At 42.8% G+C, this 22,920-nt stretch overlaps 1 protein-coding gene across 1 annotated transcript in view; it reads right to left on the bottom strand.

The window, feature by feature from the left end:
• RFWD2 (ring finger and WD repeat domain 2, E3 ubiquitin protein ligase) overlaps positions 1-22,920 on the bottom strand; it is a gene marked incomplete at its 5' end in the record, with an annotated part of 119,472 nt that overhangs the window by 63,224 nt on the left and 33,328 nt on the right. Inside the window, one exon of the mRNA XM_009871676.1 lies at positions 8,221-8,364. Within this exon, the coding sequence (XP_009869978.1) occupies positions 8,221-8,364 (144 nt within the window). The remainder of the gene's footprint in view (positions 1-8,220; positions 8,365-22,920) is intronic.

The raw sequence follows: 22,920 nt of genomic DNA, 5'->3' as shown, positions 1-22,920 counted from the left end.
AATCGCTCTTGCGATATGCCAGGCAATTAGTGTCTTGGCAAAGCACGCACCATTTGATCAAGTCACCCCACTGAAACACTCAGAAACGGACAAAACCAAAAACCCACCAGAAATACAGCAATTTCCTCCACAAAGGAAAATCAAATATTTATTGGCTTAAAGACAGTGCCCTACGCAATATGAAGTGCTATGGTTTGGCCTTTCTGTTTTGTTTTTTTTTTTTAAATGTGTTCATCTCTAACATTGTGATTCATTTGCTATTTGAATTCCACAAAAATTCTCCCAAAGAGCTCAGGTTTTGAGTTCTTAGCCTCTTGCCAACGTCTACTACTACTACTACTATTATTATTATTACTACCACAAAGATAATTACTCACCTAACAGAAGCTGCATATGTAAAAGACACAGCTGCATGGATGATAAATCAACCTCTCCTCTGGTACATGTGTAATGTTCTATATGTGTACCTACGTGCAAATGAAGCTTTGACTTATGAGAAGCTCCTTCCAGCTCTCTGTAAATGCTGAAAGACTCCCTGCTTTCTGTGCAGGAGAAAACAGCAGTTTGCTTGCTACGGGCAGTTTAAGAGATGTTTCTGATGGAGAACTGCAAAATACATTGCACGGGTTTGTATTTTAAACTGAATAAACTGGCTGTGTTAAACTAAACGACAATTCCATCAACAAACTCTAACCACCAGCAGACAAAACACGAGCAGTGACACTGCCAACTCATACTTGTAGCATTCTGGCACAGTGCCTCCACTCTGACTCCCAGAAAAATGTGACGGAGGTAAGAAAATTTGTAATACTTGTTCACCAATTTTTGGGCCATCTGGCAGAAAAGTATGCCAGTTGGTATCAACTGCGATGCAAGTGGCAGCAGTTGAACTGACAGATCCAATTCGTGCAGGTCAGACAGCTCTGACACGGTTAACTAGATTACACTAGACTTCGTGCCGATTTTTAACCAACAATATAAACTCAAAGTCCATGAATCTAACTTTTTCATACTGATTTGCTCAGCGCAGCTACACAGTGAAATATAATGTAGGTACATGGATACTGACCTAGGACTATCATACCTCAGCAAATCCTCCGTTTCACTATACACTTGCATCCTGTTTTCCTTAGGAATTTACACACAGAAGAGGATACCAACCACTAACCATAGCTCACCATCACTTAGTTGTGTAGAATCAACAACCTTATGTGAGGTTCGGAGTAGCCAAACAATGGGAGGCAAGAAGCAAAACTGGCTCTTAAGAAAAATTTGAAGAAAAACAAGGGAGGAATAACATGTTGTTGGTGCTTGTATGAGCAGGAAACTTCACTGAGTGATCCAAAAGACTTGCACTTCAGACCTCCTCTGTCTGCACAAGTTAATCTGTAACTTACAGAAACAAGACAGCTGCCCAAGAGCAGTGGCTTTCTACAAGCCTCTCGCACCACCAAACAGTGCTTGGAGAACACCTTTGGGACACCCCTTCCCAGTGGATCACTGGGAGCTCCCCGGAACGGACAGTACAGAGGAACATTTGACGACACCGCTTTCAACCTGTCAAACACTTCTCCCTGTGTGCACCTCTATCACACACTTGCACATTTGTTTCTTATAACAACATTCCTTGGTTTTCAAACTTCACATTCAGAAACCTAAAAAGTTTTATTTACACAACGTAAGTCATCAGCTTTAACCACCAGCTGTGAAGAGAGTGGCTGAGGTGACACAGCTCAGGCAATGCTTTCCCTCGTTTTGTCTCTCGCAAAACACTTCCATTAATTAGAAAAATATTAGTGTCCTCAGCCCTTGTAGGCACAAGGACTGTCCACAAACGTATCACGAAGGAGCTCTGGTTACACTAGCTTTAACTACCGTTAACCTACCCACAGAGAAAAGCAGGTCTTGACAGTCTATGATTTACTAGAACCCTCATTCAGAGAGGCTTAAGTGGCTCCCTGAGGACCAAGTGAAGCTGGCAGGCACTGCCCACCAGGACTGTGAGGTGAAGTTTGCAGGAGTCCGGAGATAACCACATCTGACATCTGGAGTCTTACGTCCAGGCAAACAGTCACTGATGGAAGCAGAAGCAGTTCAGAGCCCTAAAGCTAAAACACAGCAAGGCTCTGGGCTGGGAGCAGTTTCCAGCTGATGACACTGCGATAGGCATTTACTGGTTCAGACTTGATCCCCCTGCCATCCTATCTCCACGCAAGTCAGGGCTTCAAGGAGCTTAAGGGAAAAAAAAAATCTTTAAGTTTAGCCATCGCACAAAAGCAGGAAGAATATAGCCCCTGGCCAGATCTAGAGAAGCAGTCTTCTGTCTGGAAGGGTTTGAGAGTAGGTCAGGCAGCATCGGGAGGTGGAGAGGGTCCTAGAAAAAAGACAGACATGCTGGTGCCACCTTGGCTGCTTAAAGGACGGGCGAGATCCAGATCAGACCAGCAGAAGAAAGCCGAATGTTGCAAGCTGAACTATGAAAGAGGACAATCATGTAATTATCTTATAAAAAATGAAAGCACTCCAGACAAAAAAACCCGAGAAATTATTGAGTAGGTAGAAAAATATAAAGAGCAGAGTTTAACAGCTCTGTTTGAAATGTGATAGATCTAAGGACATATGAAGTGTAAGGTTTGTAATGAGAAGTTGTATTTTGGTCAGACCGGTCAATATAGAAAGAGAAAAATGAAAAGTTTCTGTGCCCAAAGCATGCCCATTAGGCCTGGCACAGCAAAGATCAAGGTAACCCTTGTGTCCTGCTGAAGTAGGACAGTATTAATGAAGGGTTAACACTTACTTGAAAAGCATTTGTAGACAGACTGAGAGTAAAAACCAGGAACTGACAAGTGAAAAATGTTTAGGGATTTGCAGCCATTAAGCGGTTCAATTAACACCTTTTAAGTCACACACACCATAAATCTTTCATTTTTAAGGAATATGATTAAAGGATCATAATCAGACAAAACCAACCCTGTTCCAGCTCTCTGCCTTCATTCTTCCCTCCCCACTACCCAACTCTCTCGACAAAGTCTGAAACTAGAGCTTTCTTATTAACATTCCCATACCTGGGCTTCTCTGTAATTGAAACTCTTAAAACTACACTTGTAGAGCACAACTCATGGTTGGATCCTGTGGAGAAGAGCTCCCTCTCCAGGTCAAGGATGCTTTTTACCAAGGGCTGACTGTCCTGTGGTTGTACTCTCTGGCATCTGTGATGTTACATGCATGAAAGAAGCTGTCCTGGAGCTGGAACACTACAATACCTCTCTTCCATGTGGCCTCCAAAGGATTTACAAAGGGTTGAGAAGCTATTGCCATGCTCCCCTCAAAAGAAGCACTGATCTTCATTCCATGCCCAACACAAGCAATTCTGGCAAAACTTCAGATGTCTACTTTTTTGGGTTCCCTTGAGATGTTATCATGGGTAACAAATTGACTAACAGACTCAAAAACGCATGGGGAAGCAAGTTGGAGATGAGGAAAGGAAAGGGCAAAGGTGAGATGGTCAGAATCAGAGCTTACACTGTCCTCAGACAGGTTAAGCATCGAACTCCCCAAAGTTCATAAAAATAACCTTTCGTAAATCTTTATGTGGCCTGCAGCCACATCCAGGAAGAAATTGAAATGCGGAGGCTGTGAGATACAAAAAAAATAGCTACCTAAGGCTACAATAATGTATAATTCAGCACCAGGTTAAAAGGAGTTGTGCAAGGCCATCTTTTACTTTAAATACTAACCGCTGTGTTTTTTCAGGATTTGCTTTGTTCTTTAATCCAGAAACAGGGCAGTAGTTACACCCCAGAGGTTTATCTTGCCAGAAGTTGTGATAGCTTTCCTTCCTAGGAGATAAGCCTGGAGAAATTCTAATTGAAAGCTAATCACCAACCTCTGAAACACTCTCCTAACCTTGGCATCCGATCCAGACACACAGACACACTGACCCTGTAAAGATTCATGTGCATCCTTCATTTTATTTGGAGACACAAGTGGGCCAGCTCAGTGCTGCCAGTCACGCTGATGTTTCTTTCATGAGCCAGTATTTTTATGGCTGAAACGTCTCAAATGTGGGATCAAGTTACCCGGTGTCAACCATCCCTCTGGCAGTGAGAGTTAAATGGAGTTAAAGCTTTTAATAAGACACAAACTGCTGTGGTCTGACCCGCTTCTGAGTGCCAAGTGCTTCACATCCAGTCTATTACTGTGAGTCAAACCCATGCCCAGCAGTTTCAGGACTGAAATATTTTTAAGGGAGAGCTCTTTCACTGCAAGAAACATCCATGTGAATAACAAAGCTAACCAAATACTTCAGAGACATATAGAATTACATTTCAATTAGGAATGTTTAAAAAAAAAAAACAAACAAACCAAACCATCTTTTTCTAATCAATCATTTCAATTAGGAATGTTTAAAAAAAAAAAAAACAAACCAAACCATCTTTTTCTAATCAACGCAAAGAAAACTCCTAGCAGGGTTAAGAGACAAATACTTCTAAAAAAAATCTTTATCTTACTGCAAAGTGAAGCAGTTACTCTGAAAACGGGAATTAAGGAAAAGCTGAAGGTCTATTTCCTTATAACCTGTTTGGTGTCAAATGTCTTCGACATTGCAGGTATGGGCATCCAACACAACCAACTCGTGAGGTTTTTCAGCTTAAAGAAAGCTCATACCTCTTGAAATAGCAAAGACTCTACAATGAAAAACACCATACGGCAAGTTTTTGCTTAAACTTAACAGTGAGAACTGTCATTTTATAAACTGACAGCAGTGTGCCCATGAACTGCGATTAGGATAGAGCAATGACATTTGATTTGACACCAAAAAATGAAAACAATAAAATACTAGCTGCCTCCTAAAAAAAAGCCTACTGATGGTTTGCTTTTACTGCAGTTGGCTAAACAGATGTAGCTGATTTTGGAGGTTTGTGGTAACATCTATCACTGAAATACAGATGCTACAAACAAACAGTGGTGAGCATGCAGAATACTAAATATGGATTTCAAAAGCATGTTTACCTAACCGCACTGGCACATCACCTATTGTAGATTAACAAGGCCTAAAGCCAATTTCTTTTACTTGAACCCTAGATCTCCTTATTTTTCCCTCCCTGCAACCTATGGCAAAACAACAAATCTGCCTCTTGAATAAACGAGAGAAGAGCTGTGGCTCTCTGCGAGTTGTTCATCCTCTTCTTGTCCTTTCTCCATCTTCTCCTGCACGGCGGGAGCCACAGCTTATTCGGCGGGGGGGGAGCCACAGCTTATTGTCTGCCATAGCCAGGGACCGAGCAAGTCATAATTAGCTCACAGGGTGCTGTTTATAGCTACTACACAATGCTAGGATTTGTTTCTTGTACTGAAGCTATGAATCTGTAAATGGGATTTTTATGAGGATTTATGTGTCATCTTGTGTTTTTCCTGAAAGCTTATGCCACCGTCATTCCCAGGGGACACGATGCACATTTAATAGAAACTCAATACACTGACTTCCTCCCCGTTCATAAAAATAGGGATGAGGAAGCTCAGCAGATTATGAAAAAGCAAAAAAAAAATAATAAAAAATAAAAGCATGTATTTAAGAAGCAGGTGGGTGTGAAAAAAAACAGAGGGGGTTGGAAAAGTGGAAGAAAGACTCAGCTACAGCTGGTACCAGGGCTCTGCTCCAGAAAAGCCTCCAATCAATTACTGCTGGCACGAAGCTCAACCTTTCAGCGGGCACCCAGCTGGCACATGGCAGAGCAGGGCTGGGCTGGTGCCAGCCCCGTCCCAGGCAAGGGCTTCCCTTCCCGCAGCTGCTCCGGGCCAGCAGACTTGCTCTTGGCCAGGCACGAGTCCTCACAAACGCTGTCATCTGTCTACTTTCTTTAAAAAAAAAAAAAGCCCATCAGAGCTGCTGCTGAGTCACCAACGCAACACTAACGATTAATGTCCCAGCATCGCCACTCCGAACAAGGTTAGCCAGGATCAATTCGGGGTGAGTGTCCCATGACACGTCTTTGGAAAGCCAGAGCACCCGCTGACAGACAGCGCTGGTGCCGCGTGAGGACGGAAGGGATGTTGAGCGCTGTGCTGGTGTCACAAGCCAGCTGCTCGGCCAGAGCAGAAACACATCTGTCTGCGATATCGGAAAGAGCAGTAAGCAATAGAGTAAGGCTCTGGGAGAAGCTGCACCTCCACCCAAATCAAGATCAACAGCTTTAAGCCAAGGCTTTTCACAAAAAGCAGGCTCCACTTGTTGTGATTTATTTCTCTTTATTATTATAACACAGGCACATTTTCAGCATACTGCAATATTCCATAATGAAATTACAGCCTTCGTATATAACTTCTCCCTCAAGCTACGCCACTTCAGAATAGCAAGTTATTATTGCTGCTCGAGACTGCGCCAGCAAGGCCCAGCACGGGTGACTGGCAGCCCAGCTAATGGATGTAGCAGGGATGCATCTGACTGACAGCCTCGCTTTGTCAAAACCAAACGAGCACCCACATGCTGAAGGAAAGCTGATGCAACGTGGAGATGCCAACAGGAAAAAAAGACGTTTCTTTAGAGAAATGAGAGAAACCAGGGCAAGGGAATGAAAGAGGAGGACCCTGTCCCCCACTGCTGAGATATGGTGTCAGAGGACAATGCATTTAGCAGTCATATATATATACACACGCATATATATACACACACACGTGTATATCTATATATAATGTATAAATGCATGCAATTTGAGGAAGAGAAGAAAGCCTTGCATGCAAACAGTGACTTGTCTGGAGCACAAAGCTGACAAAAGTAACGTCACTGAAGGTGCTAACACGGCTTTCCTCACCAGTAGCTGCTGGAGAAGGGAGAGCAAACAACTACCTAATGCCTGGCAACATCGCCAGGGTAAACTCCTGTCAAATTTGAAGCAGCAAGTGTGGAAGTCATCTCAGAGAAATACCGAATGCACGTTGCTTCTCCCCTTCTAATTAAAGCAAAAGGCATTATCTGACTGCTAGATGGTTCTCCTGTTAGTCTGCTCTTCTCTCCAGAATAATGAAGCTGAACGCTGTGAACTCCACAATGACTCAGTGAAAAATGCTGAACATCTCACGAGTCCAGAAAAACATAAGCTCCATAATCAGCATGGCTTATCAGCACGCTCCCCTCTCAGAGTTCTTACATCCATCTTGAAAGCCAGTTCCAGGGCCAGCTGCGTTTACATCTTTCCCTTTGTAAAGCAGCGTTACACAATTCCCAAGAATAATCAGCGTGAGTGGTACACAGTGACTGATCTATCTTAAGAAACATGTCAAATACAAAACCAAGTGTGCTTTTTATGCTATAAAGCAGGCTTGCAAACATTATTAATCGTGTTGCACAACATTTTATATTCACAGAAGCTGGACCGTTATATAAATTTATTACTTACACTTCTGTAAGGTGCTTTACTGTTTTTGAAATGTAGAGCACCAAATAAAAACAAATGAGTTCAACAGAAATGCTGGAGACTTGTATTATAATACCGAATTGCTTTGATTGCCTGAGTTATTTACTTTTGAGCTTTAACAGAATATTTGAATTAGGATTTTTAAGTTAGGTAAGCTGGATTCTTTCAATTGAACTTCTAACATGGTGGTCTATACTTCTTTGGTTTAAGTAATCTAACAAGATGAAAATAAGGTGACAGTAACGATAGCAGCACCGAAGCAAAAGTTAAGCAAGGTCTTATCCCAAGAGGTTGATATTACGAGGCTCAGCAGAAGAGTATTTCGGGCAGACAAACTCATAGGCAGAAGGTGTGAATGAGGCACATTTCCTGAGGACTGGTGGCCTCTCAGTAGAATGGGAAGGATTTGGCTGATGAAGAGAACAAGGACTCGGTGGCTATTACGAAGAACTGGGCACGGAAGTTATCTTTTAACAAGCTAAGACTTGACCTGGAGCATATCCACTGCTTCACTTTCACTCTCCTTTTAACTGAGTGGGCATCAAACAGCATTTGCAAGGAACACAAAAGCAGTTCACTACTCCATGTCTCTTTTGCCTCCAGATATGTGGATGAGCCCAGCACACACAAGTAACGCTGCTTGTGCCACCCAATCTCACCCAGAGTTCAAAGAAAGCTCTCCAGCAGCTCCTACTTTTTTGCTTTCCTCTCCCACTCCCACAACAGATAAAGGAAGCAGAACAGCTACTGCACACAAACCAGCAAATGGAAAAAGCTGCGATTTAAATACAAAGTCAGCACCTACCTGATTTTGGAATTACAGGTCATTTCATTCTCAGGGTAGTGAATATCCACCGCATCCTGAATGACTGTACCATACTCATACACTTTAATCTTCTTTGTTACCCCAGCGATGGCAAAGTAGTCACAGTCTCGGTCGAACTCGATACTGAGAAACAAAAGCAGAGGTTAGAACTGTGCAACACCACACATGTCCTTACTTACCAGTAGGAGAATTTTACCACCTGAACGTCTCTGTATGGCAGAGCTGAGAATCACAACCTGCAGTGAGCAAATACCCCACTCAGAACATCCTGGTCAAGCCTGGCACATAAGCCAACAAAACGTAGGTTTTTTTCTTCCAGGCATCATTTTCTAATGCCCTCCAAACACATCCACATCTCCATTTACTGACATGGACCTTCTGTGGCAGCACAATCTCCCTGCCACAGCCAGGATCTTAGTTCAGGTGCTTTGCAGGTTTTCCAGTTCAGCTGAACCATCTACATGCCGCATGGTACCCAAACACCAAAGGTGACAGCTCACCCTGGAAACGTGCCCACCGTTCAGCTGTGCGATCAGTGCACTGTAGGATGACTGCCCACTGATTTCTCTCACTTGCATCACTGCATCCCTCCGCTCCTGTATACAGCAGCTCAGTGAACTTGAAGTGTTAACGCAGAACAAACCGGCTGCAGGGAAAAAACCTTCTAAATTCCCTGAGTAACAACAGAGGGTTGAAACGGGTATCACCAGTACTGTAAAAACCATGCACGTTACGACTTTCACTTAGAGGCTGTTTGTGGAAGCTGAGGCACCTTCTGTCTTGACCTCCAGGGCAAGTTTGTTATAGATATCAATGAAGTTAGAAATAAAAGCAGTCACCTTATAACAAAGTGAAGCTGCAAATAAGAAAAGCCTGAGGTTGCACATGAAATAGATCCGAGAGAAAGGCAGACACATCCCTACGGTCAGGGCAGGGTGGGTGAAAACATGCATCCACCTCCTCTCAGGAGCACCGGTCTCAACGAGACATCAGCTGGCTACTCCTGCCAGAAGGGTTTTGGGGTGGGCAGCATCTGCCCTCAGTCTCTGGGTTTCTGTGATCACTAACCAGCTCTTAAGTCTCTTGACTAAACAATCATCTACTACTATGAGGTCTTTTTTGGGGTTCTCCCACTGAGTAATCAACTTCTGCTGTCCCTGGCACATTTTTTTCTTCCAAGAAGCCAGAGCATTTGAGAAGCAGGCAGCAAGTTCTGAATGGCAGCAGAGAAAACTGAGTTTACATGGATTTCACATTGATGCAGCTTGAAACATCCTGAGAGTAGAGGTGTTTAAAGTAGCTTTCTACAATTAAAAAGCATTAAACCAATTACAAGAAGAGAGAGGGCTCTTTAGGCTGCCCCCATAGCTATAACAGCTACAGTTTTCTACCCCTCAACATATCTGAGAAGTCAAAGGCATTGAAATGCTTTCAAGCCAGATAAATTTAATGCCATGGAGAAAGAGGATTGTTGATATGCAGTTTGATGGTATAAAATAATTCACTGAAACAGCTTGAAACTTGGCTTCTTAACTTGGGCATCTAAAGCTTCTCCAAAGCAGAGGCAGGAGACGGTCCCACTCACAACTGCTTGCTTGCTCGAGGAGAAATGAGCCAGTCAGGTCAAGCCTGCAAAACCGGAAGCCTCCAAAAGGCAAAGAAGAGGAACACGCTTATGGCTGGGGAATGAAACAAGCAAGCATACATCTATTTAAACAAAACAGGAGGGGGAAAGAATTCATCTAAGCTGCCAGACTGCTCTCCCCCCACTCCAGATCTGCCCAGGTCTAATCACTTTTTACACAAACAGGACAAAATCACCATTCAGGGCTGTCTTGTCTTGTCAGTTCACCCTATTCTGTGGAAGAATTTTATAATCGAAAGCCTCTATAACAATACAATAGATTTACTCGTACCACAATCTTAATTGAACCGCTGTCTCAGCTCCTGCTCGCTGCCCTGTGGATTCAGGTAAAGTGCAACTAAACTGATGGCAGCGATTCATCTACTTGGATTCAATTTATACCCTTAGCCTTCTGCTAAGAAAAAAAAAGTATTACAATGCTTGGTAAAAAGCCAAGTTATTAGAACCAAATAGAACCTCTCTCACCTGGGGTGGGTTTGCTTCTCTAGCATTAATTCAATTTTTTTTTTTAATCAGAGGCACACCATAGACACAAATGACTATTTCAATATGCCTATAAAAGTTAACAAGTCATTAAAAAAATTAATAAAAAGCATCAACCAATGAAATTGATTGTCAGACTTGTGACCTTCAAACAGCAGCAAAGACACTGCAGGGAGAAAACAGATGCAGAAACCCGCACAGATGTTCACTGGCTGAGAGAGAGGCAGGCAAACCCCACGCAGCAAGGCTAACCCACCCTTGCACCCTGGTCTCCAGTAGAAGTGTTCCCACCCTCTGTCCGTTGGCTTTTAGCAAGCAATTTACTAGAAAATTAAGAACAATCTAAATAGCTAATGAGGAGGGTTATTCACCACATAAGACTATTCCCAATATTTGCAAAGTTACCCTTCCCCCTGGACTAATCACGATTAGGACAAAACAACCCACTCGAGGAGGGTTATTCACCACATAAGACTATTCCTAATATTTGCAAAGTTATCCTTCCCCCGGACTAATCACGATTGGGACAAAACAACCCACTTGCACAGCAACAGTTATTTTCATGGTTTTTCCTACAAGTCTTCTAAATACATTCAGTACCAAGCAAGGCTTTTTTGCATTTAACTAGCTCGATTTTTTTTCCTGTCACTGCTGAAGTCTTTGTGTCAGTGCAAGTGCTTGCTTATACACAAGCTTATCCAGATCAAAATTCACAAGAGAACTTGGTTTTATTTTGTCAAAAGACAAAACAGGGCCAGCTCTGAAGAGCAACAAGGTTATGGTTTGCGGAGATACATTTCCTCAAAGCAATTAGTCATTTGCACAACGATAACACGCAGTAGAGCAGTAGGAAATACTTGATCCTTTTTGTCGAAAAGGCTGTCAAGTCAAGAGATAAACCAGCTAGACAGCAGCATCCACGTCACCTGTGGTGAGAGGCACAGAGCCACCAGCAAGCCAAAGCAACACATAAAACACGCGCAATGGCTGTTAACATCCTGCTAAAATAAGAGCAATGTATTTTGGTGCCACTATTGGAGGTGGAATTAATACAGGACCAACAATTAATATTTTCACCATCTCAGAGTGCAGATGGAGCAGCAACCGTTGCTGTGTGCTATAAATCTACCTTAGTCCTTGCACAAAGCAACGGCCTCTAGAGATGAGAGACAGGTCAGACATCAGGGAAGCACTGCGGGTAAGATGCATTCTACATCGTTCAAACACCTAGTGTTTAGTTTTAGACTAAAAGTGGTTCTTGCTCCTCAGAGATGTGCACATTAGAAACAATTAACAATTGTGCCTTTATTTAATTACTTATTTTTTTAACCTACTTTTAAAGTCCACATTTCTAACCAGCAAAGACTAGCTGAATTTTTATAAGGAATCTTTTGGGGACAAAAAAGCTTTTGGATATTTGAAAGAGACTCATAAATGTGCAACAGAATTTACTTACAAAAATTAGATTGAAAGGAAACTATTGTTTTGTTCTAGGGAAAAGAGAAGAGAAAAGTCTCCAGTTCCCAAGCCACTGTTTTCTTTTTCTTAAAAAGTTAATGGCCAGTATCCTATGGAAATACCATTACGAGCTGCTAGAAAGTAAACATGTCCTCAAGGGTTCTGGTTGCTCTGCTGCTTATCTCTATTCTCAATCTGCGAGATTATAAATCAATTGCTTTATTTAATGCTAAAACCTATGACCTTGGAGAGCACTTGTAGCTAACAAGTCGAATTACGAAATAAATTGCTTCTGAGACATGTCTGGAAGCTCGGCTTGCTGTTGAGGGCAGACCAGTGGGGAAGCAGTAAAGCAGGAGTATTTACCAGTTCTGCCACTGTATAAAGCCGTGCTCCATTCGCAGCCTGATGGCGCGTGCCGTTGTTCTCCAGGCCCCAGGAGAACACGAAGGAGTTAGAGAATGCATACAGATGGGCAGCTCCACTGATGAAAGGAAGGGAGCAGCTGCCTTATCGTTCAGGTTATGAACAAGGCGACAGCACGGCTGGTGTTCAACAAGTCATTCCACACTAGAGCTAGGAGGCACTCACCACAAGACTGACCTAGGACAGATGAGGGTTTCTCCCCTCCCAGTCACACTTTAAAAGCCACACATGCACATAGTCCTGGTACTTACTCCTGCAAGACTCCATGATGGCATCAGTAATCTGCGAACAATGCTCCATACCACATGTTAACAGAAATAAATATGGACATACCATTTATTATCCCTGATGTAATGATTGTGCTTGCTTATACACAAGCTTATCTAGAGCAAAATTCACAAGAGAACTTGGTTTCACAGGCCACAAGACAACCTCCCAAGTGGTGGCCAGGTTGGTAGGCTCTGTGGTTTTCTGCAGGGGCAACATGGGGCTGGGCCTCCTCCAGCCAACCCCCAGGCAGCTCATGCTGTACCAGAAATTGCAGTTTGAAAAGCCCCAGGGGTCAGCCTGGACGGGCACCTAGCCCAGCAAGCCTTATGAGAATGGAGTACATGCTATATCTACTCCTTCAAATCAGGCCAGCAGCGGGGTTGCACCTAACTGTATTTGCATGTAACTGCGTCACTAGTTGCTGTTAAAGATCTGCAGCTGACTGCTCCTCTCCCGTGCATATCTTCTACAATTGCTACTATAATCATAAATGTCTTAGCCATGACTTGGTAATGAGATCTGTGACCGTAGGAGTTGTCATTTCCACAAATTAGATGACTCAGTCCCTCTCATGGAAAAAATATATATACACATACGTGTATATATACACATATATATGCATATATATACACACACAAATACACACACACACTGTGATATATATCTATCTATATCTTCTACCTAATATGGTCCCGTTTCTATTCCTGTATTTCTAACAATCCCAGCTCCTATCTTGCTGTGTACCCACATTTAATTGCAACAATCAAAACTCTGTTTTCACTTTGGGGGTACTTCACTGGTGGGAGGAAAGAGGGCTAACTAACAGCAGCTTTTGCTCTTCATTTACATTTCCTTTCTCACTTTGTGCTTGTACTCCCTGGCCTCTGAGGGATATCCCACCACTCCTGACAACCCCACTTCTAACAAGTCCCACCATGTCACAGCCTGGTTGCTTATTTCCAATGCTCATTTTGAGGCATCAAAGATTAGAAACCTGGGTTACAACCCAACACCACGGCCACCACAGCAGACTGTTCGGCACCTGGGACCACTACAGAAATTGGTATTAATATCACATAACTGAGAGTCTGTTTTTACAGCAGACTGATATTTTAAGGCAAAGCAATTAGTGTCACCAAGCATGCACTAGCATACTAATTTCTAGTTTTTAAAAACAAAGCTATCTTCAGGCATGGGAAGCTGCCATTATAGCACTCAGTTTTGTGCTCCATTAGCTTAAAGTCTAAGTTTTGTCACATAAAACAAAGGCTACCGAGACAAAGCGTATGAAGTCTCAGTATCAAAAGATTGTTTTGCTAAAGCTGTGAGTGGCAGAAATAAAAGTAACAAGAGAACACTACACCATTTTTTTTCTTTTTTTTTTTCCCCCCCTTCTTAATAAACCAATAGTTGCATTAGTCCTTGCTCCAGAGCATCATCTAAATAAGGTCACTGCTGGTATTTCCAAGTCCTGTGCCACAGCGGCAAGGCCAGATTGCTGCTGTTTGAACATACTCCACAGTCCAAAACCCTTACTGCAAAACATTTTCCAAAACACAAACTGAGCAAGCATATCACGATCTCACTCAGGAAGGAACATTTAAAGAAAAACCTTTGATTCTCTAGACTGCTAGATGCATAAGTTAAATCTATAAATGAGACTCCCCTTAAGTACATTCTATCACAAATCAAACACATTCAACCCTGAAAAATCACACTAATTTGGGTTAGATGTGACACCTAGATTACCAAAAAATTGCCAGATTCGTCCTCTAACCAAGGTAAAGGTGTCTTGACGACTCTAATTATGGCCTCTCAGTGCATCGGATTCAAGCCTACTAAGTCTAATAAAGAACACGGGACAGAGGACCCTAAGCTCCTTCAGTTTGAACCCATTCCTTGGGAATTGCTTGGGATGTTCCAGCTCCAGGTTCAGCTGCTGCCCAATGCACCCAGGGCACCCTCCCCTGCCATCACACATCCTCCAGGCTTCAGAAATCTGATAGTTAAGCAAAGCTTTATTTGAAGCATAAAAGAAAGACACCAGAAGGTCAGCTCTGTGTATCAGTTATCCTTCTTCCACCCTGGCAGCTGGGAAGCAGGCAGGGAAGGGTGTTACAAGGCAGTTCATCAAAGCTTGCACTGCACACAAGGGCGGTTCTCAGCTCCTGGCTCCCTCGGGAAGACATGATTGCACCAGTCACACTGCAGTCACGCTTCCAGCTCCCCTCCTGCAGCCACAGTAGGCTGGAGTTTTATTTTGCTCCATTTGAAGAAAGGCATAAAACAGTACCATGTTGACAAGGCAATGTCGTTACACCTAGTTGCAGGCCCACCTTATGCTTGCAAAAATCCTTTTAAGTGTAATGAAATGCCATCAGTTCTAACAGAGACCACTTAGCAATATTTCCATTCCATTAAGAGCTTGTTTAAAGAAGAATATTAAATTTGAATCAAGGAGGTTTGGTGGGCTTAATTCCATCTTGGAGCTCTGAAAACAAAACCAATGGAGCTACTCTCATGCTTTGATAAAATAGATAAAATAGAGTCATCCTTCTTTTAAATCCAAGTCAGAATATACTATACTACGAGACATTAATTACGTTTCCTGCAGTAGCTCAACTTTCAGAACCAGGACCCCCTTCACTTTGCAGGGAAAGCAAAAGGGAAGTGACCCTGAACCTGTCTAAAATCTCACAGGAAGCCAGAGCAGACTTCCAGCCTTGCCTACAAGACTCTATAGCTAGAGACATCCCGCTCTCCCGCAGAGGATTTTTTTTTTAATGCACGTATTCAGGGGGAACCTGGCTTAATTAGCACTAATGATGAGAAAACCTATAGGGAACTACTGAATTCTGCAAGCAACCGAACATAAAGTGTATTGATGAAAAGCCACTTTACTGCTAGGCGATGCTCTTCTGCATGCTGAAGAGAAGATGACGACAATCCCAGGGTTTATATGCCAGATACACAGAAGCAGAATGAGCCAAAGCCGTTGCAAACAACTACCATGCAAGTTAATGAGGATTAGATTCAGTTTTTCCACAAACACCATTTAAAACAAGCTAAAGTAGGGAAATGTTAACTAAAAATGCCAACAGTTAAAAGCAGAATGTTTCTTACGATGCTATTTAAAATTCAAGCCAAATTATCAGTCTCCCTGGTGTAATATTTTGGGTAACCTATCTATATTCCAATCCAGGATCTGTCATTCCTCCCAGCTGGGCTGATACAGGAGAGGCTGCAAACAGCTCTGACAGCAGCAGGACCACAGCCCCATCTTACAAAATACTAAGGTGGAGTAAGTTTTAAGTCTCCAAACATATTCAGGAGCCTTCTTTCTGCATTCAAGCTTGGGAAACATTTCCAGAAAGGGAGACAGCAGCCTCTGCCCAAGCTGCGTAAGGGGCAGGTTTGAGGGAGAAAACCCCATTCCACACCAAGGTGCAAGGTTCTCTGCACAGCAGTCCTGTCTTACCAGGACTAGGGCATTAAGCAGGAAGGAACTCAATCAGCTGTGATAAATACTGAGGTACCTTCTAAATATCAGGCCATTCAAAAGCTTGCAAGCTTTTCTGCAAGCCACCAACATTTATTACTACACCAACAAGGATTTTGCTGCTTCTTATTGAGCACAGCAGCTGGTGACAGAGCTGAAGAGGCAGGGGAGTAAATACGTCTGAAAGAGCTCAGCACGGGGACCTCCATCAACACTAGGACTGCAAACACCACAGCCCATCCACAAGCTTCAATTCATGATTCCACAATTCCTCCATAATTCAGCTGCAGCAGCTGAGGACATTTTTGTCTCCAGCCAACCACGCTGCCAGAGGTCCCATCACTCAGCATAAATGGCCACCCAGGCCAGCCTGCTGTACCATCAACCCAAGTTCCCAAATCTGCCCAAGGGCACCACTGACCCTTCTGCCAGAGAGCCCGGGGCAGAGCACCGCGCGGGTCAGCTGGAGTCAGTGCCACGTTCAAACACCTCAGAGCTCAACCCAACAGGCACCACAAGTCCAGGCACCAGCATCGAGCCCATCCACCACAGCTGAGCCATCTCCAGCAGCCAAGCAGGAGCTGGGGCAACTAACTCCCGTGGCCCTGCTGTCTGCTCGTGACAGGAAAGGGTGAGAAACATGATTCGAAGCATTTTTCATCCAACTGCCAAATCTGTCTCAGCAGTTAGTGTTGATGGCGTTTTTCATCTCTCGGTTAGTGTTCTGTACGTTATCCTTAAACTATTCTTTAGAAAAAATAAAGGTACTTAAGAATCTGCTTGATTTCACAGAGTCTCATACAGAGACACCTGATCTGGCTTCCACCTTCATTTGCACAAACATATACACACACATTTATAAAATAATCTAATACATAATCCTGCACAAACATGTCGCTCCATAATTCATTCTACAAAACACATATAAATCTCAAATATCTGTCTTAGAGTCTGTATCTACCAATACAGACAATACAATAATCATTAGCACAAGCCTTTTTCCTCCAAGCCGAGCTGCTTGTAAGTTTTATTTTTTCTCAAAACTGTTTAAGTCAACACCTTACATCTTTGCAGGCGTTGCACATCACCTCAGTATATTTTCTTTTTGTCCAACTACCTACCATTTAAGTGACTACTCTAGCTAGGAAGGAAGGAACAAAAAAACCCCAAAGGCATGCTAATACTTTTCAGATAATGACCTCCCAGCAAAATCAGGCATTTCCAACAAATATTGCTAGAGAATTAAAAGAACATCATAATAAGCTACAGAAATTTGTGTTCCATTAATAACACGCTTGTTTCTTCAAACAGACACAAAAATTCACTCTATCAACACACAGCATTTAAAGCAAGCTATAAAATTGGGGAAGAATTAAAGAAAAATCTGCCTTTGCCTTTTACCAACACTGTCAGCATGGAAATTCTGCACATAAGATGCTGCAAAACCATAGTTTTCATGGCTTGCAACTGCAATTCCTGAGGCTGAGACACAGCACTTTTGCCGGATGATGGCCATTATTATATGAACATCAGGAGGAACAGAAGCCTCACAGAAAAGACTTGATCAATCAAGAAAGGGTGATGCAACACAACTTGCACATGGTACCATCCTCCCACCCTAAATATTGATTTTAGAGGACAATCTTGACACTACAGCATCTAAAGTTCCTGCACTTCTACAAAGCTTCTCTTCAAAAAGCCCAGTCTCATTCTAATAAACGCAATCCTGTTCAGATTAACCTCCATTTCAGTGGGGGATCCCAAAGTTCACAGGAGAGACTTTCACTCTGCCCTCCACACGACAAAGTCGCACAAGGACATTGCTTCTTAAAACCTAGGGCCAGATGACACCCAGCAGAAAGCCGAGGACACAGCCTGAAGTTCCAAAGGAGCTGATCATGCACCTTTCTCACAAAAGCACAGTCCCCAAGATTTAGAGGTTCCCGACCCAAGATCCTGCTCAAAGCAGGGGCAGCTCTTTGGTCAGATCAGGGTGCTTAGGGCCTTCTCCAGCCAGGTCTTGGACACCCCTGAGCAGGGACCCTGCACAACCCCTCTGGGAAGCCAGCTCTAACGCTGCACTGCCCTGCGCTGCAGCCACCAACCACGAAGCAACTTGTGTCAAGAAATGGAAACAGCTTACATAAACTGCACCAAGTTTCTTCAGCAAAAAATGACAAGCAATCTTTCTTTAACATGTTTGGTTTAAAAGCCAGTTCCCAAATTCATCAGAAGACTGTTCAGTACTTTTAACAGACCATTTATAAAAAACTCACACAGTTTAAATCAAAATAAAAACTCTCATCTAATTATATGCAGATGGAGACAGGCTCAAAATATTACAAGAATGGGGGAAGAAAAATCCTTCTACTACCAAATAGTCTGAAATTACTACGGGGGGGGGAAGTCCTACTGGTGGCCATGCAACTTCCATTAATTAACTCCCCAATTTCAGCTTTTACCCCTAAATGTGAAATCTTGTACCGCTGATGGAAAACCAGACTTCTCTCTCCACAGCAGGTTTACTTTCCAGGTCAAGTCTAGAGCTGGGAGCAGGCATGCACTTGTCTGGTTTCAGAGTCCCTTTTGGTACTGGCAGCCATCCTGGGCACTTGGAGGGCTGCACTACAGAGTTGAGAGTGTCTCAGAATTCAGAGATCTGAACTGACACCAGTGTAACCCTTCTGCTGGGTATGAAGTCACTTTTAGCTTCTGCTCAAGGGATCCAGACCCCAATTATGGACTAGGAAATGTATCAGTTAAGCACTCCAGAGGAAACAGAGAGAATAAGGGAAAGGCTCTGTACTTTACTCAGTCCTAATTCAATACAATCCTGTTTCAGGCCCAGACAACCTCTGGTCTATGGGTCAAAATATCAGCTGAAGTAAGAGAAGCACAGGAAAAGCACAGCCTTGAAGTAGGTTCAGGTTGTTACACTTCAAGCTTCCTCAGGCACTCTGCAGTTCAAGTCTCTCTCTATCCAAGCATTTCTCTCTTCCTTCCACTTGTGAGAACAGCCCAAATAAGACAGATCCATCCACAGTTTTGAGCTGCCACTGGTAAATAAGAGACCATTTTAAAAATGATCGATTTAACACGCTAGAAGAAGAATTCAGCCCTCCTCATTTCTCATCTGTTCAATAAGCAGCATCTACTGCACTCTGAAACATAATCCCATGAAGGATAAACCCACTTACATTTCTTCCATTTATCTTTAGCACGAAGATAGAAGCATTGCTGGTCACAAACTTAATAAAATGGCTCATCTAATCCTAGCCAGCCAGGGCATAAAAAAAAATTTATATAAAAGAAAAAGGGGGCTTGTTACGGTGGGCACAGAACTAAAGGCACCTTGTTAATGCCTAGATCTAACAATTTATACGGACAAGTAATTGTAGTCCAAAGTAAAAAGGGGAACAAAAAAAAATAAATTCAGTGAATAGATGTAAAACATGGTCCTAACAGATGGGTTTTCTTTCAAGTTCACCTTTGAAAAAAAGGATTTAAGGTTACATTAATGAAAGGGTCAACACAAACAAAAATACAATCTTGAAACTGACTTAATTGTACCATTTGAAAGCCAAGAGAAACCTCTTCCTATCTTGTTCATTACTCAGAGGCAAAGGAATAATAAGCAAGCAATAACAAATAAATAAAAAAAGAACCTCAAAGGAAAGATCCAGCTTTTGAAAACTGTCTCAAGATACAACCGATGAGTTAAGTAAGGTTGCAACAGCCAAAACCCAAGTTGTTTCTCTCCCCACCTCTGTAAATCACAACACCTTTAGATAAAAAAAACCTTGGCTATCCAAAACCTTTGAATGTCATTCTAAGACCTTTTGGAGAAATGGGAGGCTGTCCCAGAAGAATACAAAGTCTGAGCAGATGAGAAAAGCCCCCACACCATTTGCTCCCAAACCTCACGGCCTCTGGGAGGGACACACTCATGTTTCTGCCAGACCTGGGAGCCACCCAGCAGGGAGACCCAGCTTTCTGATCACCGGGTTTCAGAGACACAGCTGGCTGGGTCTGTTTCTTGGATTTTTCTCCTTTTTTTTTTTGGGGGGGGGGGGGTGTTGTGGTTTGGTTGTGTTTGAGTTTTTCTTTTCAATATGAAAGGCTGCCATATTATTCTCTGAAGGCCTCTGACAGTGCTAAAGCAATTTTCTACATAAATCATTGTAATGCTAACGCTGCAGTTTACAGACTCATCTTTAAAAGAAAGCCTTTACTATTTACTGCCACAGCAAGCAGAGAGCAGAGTTAAGCTCTGACGACTGCTCTGTCTGGGGGCATAATAAAATGGAAAATTTATTCTTTGGGCCAATTCTAACAAAACTTAATATACTTGTGAAAGCCATGTAAACACTTTGTACTTAAGAGAACAGAGTGTATAAAAACCCCCAACATTTAACATATTGAGGCCCACGTACACTCGTATGGTAAACACGCTGCAAATCCCCTGAATGTTAAAGCAAAACCGAGCAACCTGTTTGCACTGAACATCCTTCTCCATTAATCTGTTTTTCTTGAAGCAAATGAGGGAGGGGAAAATAAAAAAACAAAACAACAAAACCAAAAACAACCCCACAAGATACAAAACAGACTGAAGGTTGTAAATTCTGCTTGTGAATGTGTTTGCAGGCAAGGTACAGAAGCTCCCTCTCACCGGTGTATGATCTGCACCGCTCCCGATGAGCCAGGGATGGAGGATTCACAGCTCCTGGCCCGGCCCCGCATCCCTCCCCAGCTCCTGCCGCGCTTTTTTTTTGTCGGGAGGCCGCCACCGAGCCACCAGCCCGAGTCCCTGGGGAGAGCCCCCGGCCAGAAATTTGGGACTGGAGAGCAGAGCCTTGGCTTGTCCCTCCAGCCCGAAAGGAAACCATCACTTTCCTAAAGATTTCATCGAGGTTTTTATACCTAGTTTTGCTTACTGTCTTTTCATAGTTCTGAAGCAAGAGCCTGATGGAAATTTCCCAGCTAAAAGTCTTTTAAAACAAGCAGCAGCAATGAACCACGTAACAGTTGCATTGTGAGATGATCCACACGCACATTGTGATGGGACTTGATCTCCGAGGACGGAGCGCAAGGCTACTACGAGATAAACAGGCACAGGGTGCCTCAAGCCAGCAGACCTTGCTTGTCAGCAAGAACGCGGGACTACAGGCCATAGCTCACCAGAACACGGCGATGAAGAGGAGGACAAAGTAAAGGACCACCAGATATCTCTCAAGTTCACCAAGAGGTAATGCACATGCAGGAGTGGGTGTGACGTATGTCAATCATTCCTTGGAAATACCACGCAGATGTACGTAGAACCTCCATACAAGCGATGCATCTGACCCTACGGCACACGCGGCAGGAGGAGCGATCCCCTGTGCCTCCAGCGCTGCAATAAAGACCTGCTTAATAGTTACCAAGACTACTGAGTCCTGATTGTGGCTTTTCATGGCATCAGTCCTCTCAAAGTCCAGAGGTCGCTAAATATACTTTGTGGTAAGGCACTCTGGAGCGTGATGCTGCTCAGTTTCAGGGGGTTTTGTTCAGCCTGTTTATGTAGTCTCTAACTACATTGTTTATCCTGTGTTACGGCAAACTGCTTTATTTCCCTTCTAAATATTAACAGTAAGGTTTTGCAGATAAGGAACATATTTCCATCTTCTTCCTTTGCAAACAAAAAGCCAACATATCCTACCTTAAATAAAGAGCTTTTTAAGATATCTTTTGGAGTCCAGTGTGTGAATTTCATGTAGAGTTAAAGAAATGCAAATCCAACACTCTTGTATTCTGTCCATTTGTAACAGCAGCTTATTTTTTTAAAAAAACAAACTAAATTAAGTACAAAGAAGTTAAACTTCTGCTCAATTCTACCTTTATTCTTAAGTATACTTAAAATAGTTCTTTAAAATACTTTGTAAAAAAATTATGATGATTCCTTACTCAATAAGCTTACATTTGCTTTGTAGTTAAATGCATTTGTTTCAAAAGCAACAGCTAAGTAGCAAGACTTTTTGTCATTTCATCAGTTTTTCCTACTGCATGCCCAGGAACACGTTTAGAAATCAGTGCAGTGCACCAAATCAACAATAAAACTTTTCACAGCATTTAAAAGAATAGAAATGCTAAGTTTTTTTAATGCCCCAGTAATCAGTTTGGCCCATCCGTGGGTACCTAAAAGCTGCTCTTTTATTACCTTAAGCTGCCATCAACAAGACACACATTTCACTCAGCTTTGAGCAAGTGAACAGGGAAGGACGTTGGACAACACAAAACTCTCGGTTAACAAATTCAGACTTTAAAGGAGCTGTTTGGGTAGCCAGAAGCTAACAAGTTACAGAAGCAACACACTCAGCAGCCCTGCTTTAGCAAAGCGTTTAAGGACCTGCTCAGATGCGAACAGCCTTACTCAGCCCATATATAAAAACCCCTGAAGATTTCTTAAATGCTTTGATAAATAAAAAGCACAAGCAGAGGAGAATATTGACTTGGAAGCCAAGTTATTTTTCAGTTAAATGCATTTAACAACCGATTCTAGCACTGGCTCAGAGAGATGCCTCGCAGTATCTCAGTTTTAAAGACAGTAACACACATACTTTTCAAACATGTATTTCACTCAAGAATTATACCACCTTCAAAATGAGAGTGAGATTTACTGCCCTTCCAGCATTTTCTAACCAAATACCACAAAAATGCTGCTCTTGCAGAATGTCAAGGAGAAGAAAGGTCAAAGGAGCAGAATCCAATCCATGCTGAAGTTGGTAGCTGAGGAAGTTTGTCTACATTGCAGCGAGATTCCCATCTGCATTTCATCGCAGCTGGTGTGAACCCAATCAGTGCAGGTTAAATATATGTCAGATCAGTGATTATTGTGTTCTGACCTCTACAGCTAAGTCGGACA

Source organism: Apaloderma vittatum, unplaced genomic scaffold (genome assembly GCF_000703405.1).
Source record: "Apaloderma vittatum isolate BGI_N311 unplaced genomic scaffold, ASM70340v1 scaffold5166, whole genome shotgun sequence".
Taxonomy (NCBI): Eukaryota; Metazoa; Chordata; class Aves; order Trogoniformes; family Trogonidae; genus Apaloderma; species Apaloderma vittatum.
The sequence above is the reverse complement of the archived record's forward strand: the minus strand, read 5'-3'. Positions and strand labels throughout refer to the sequence as shown.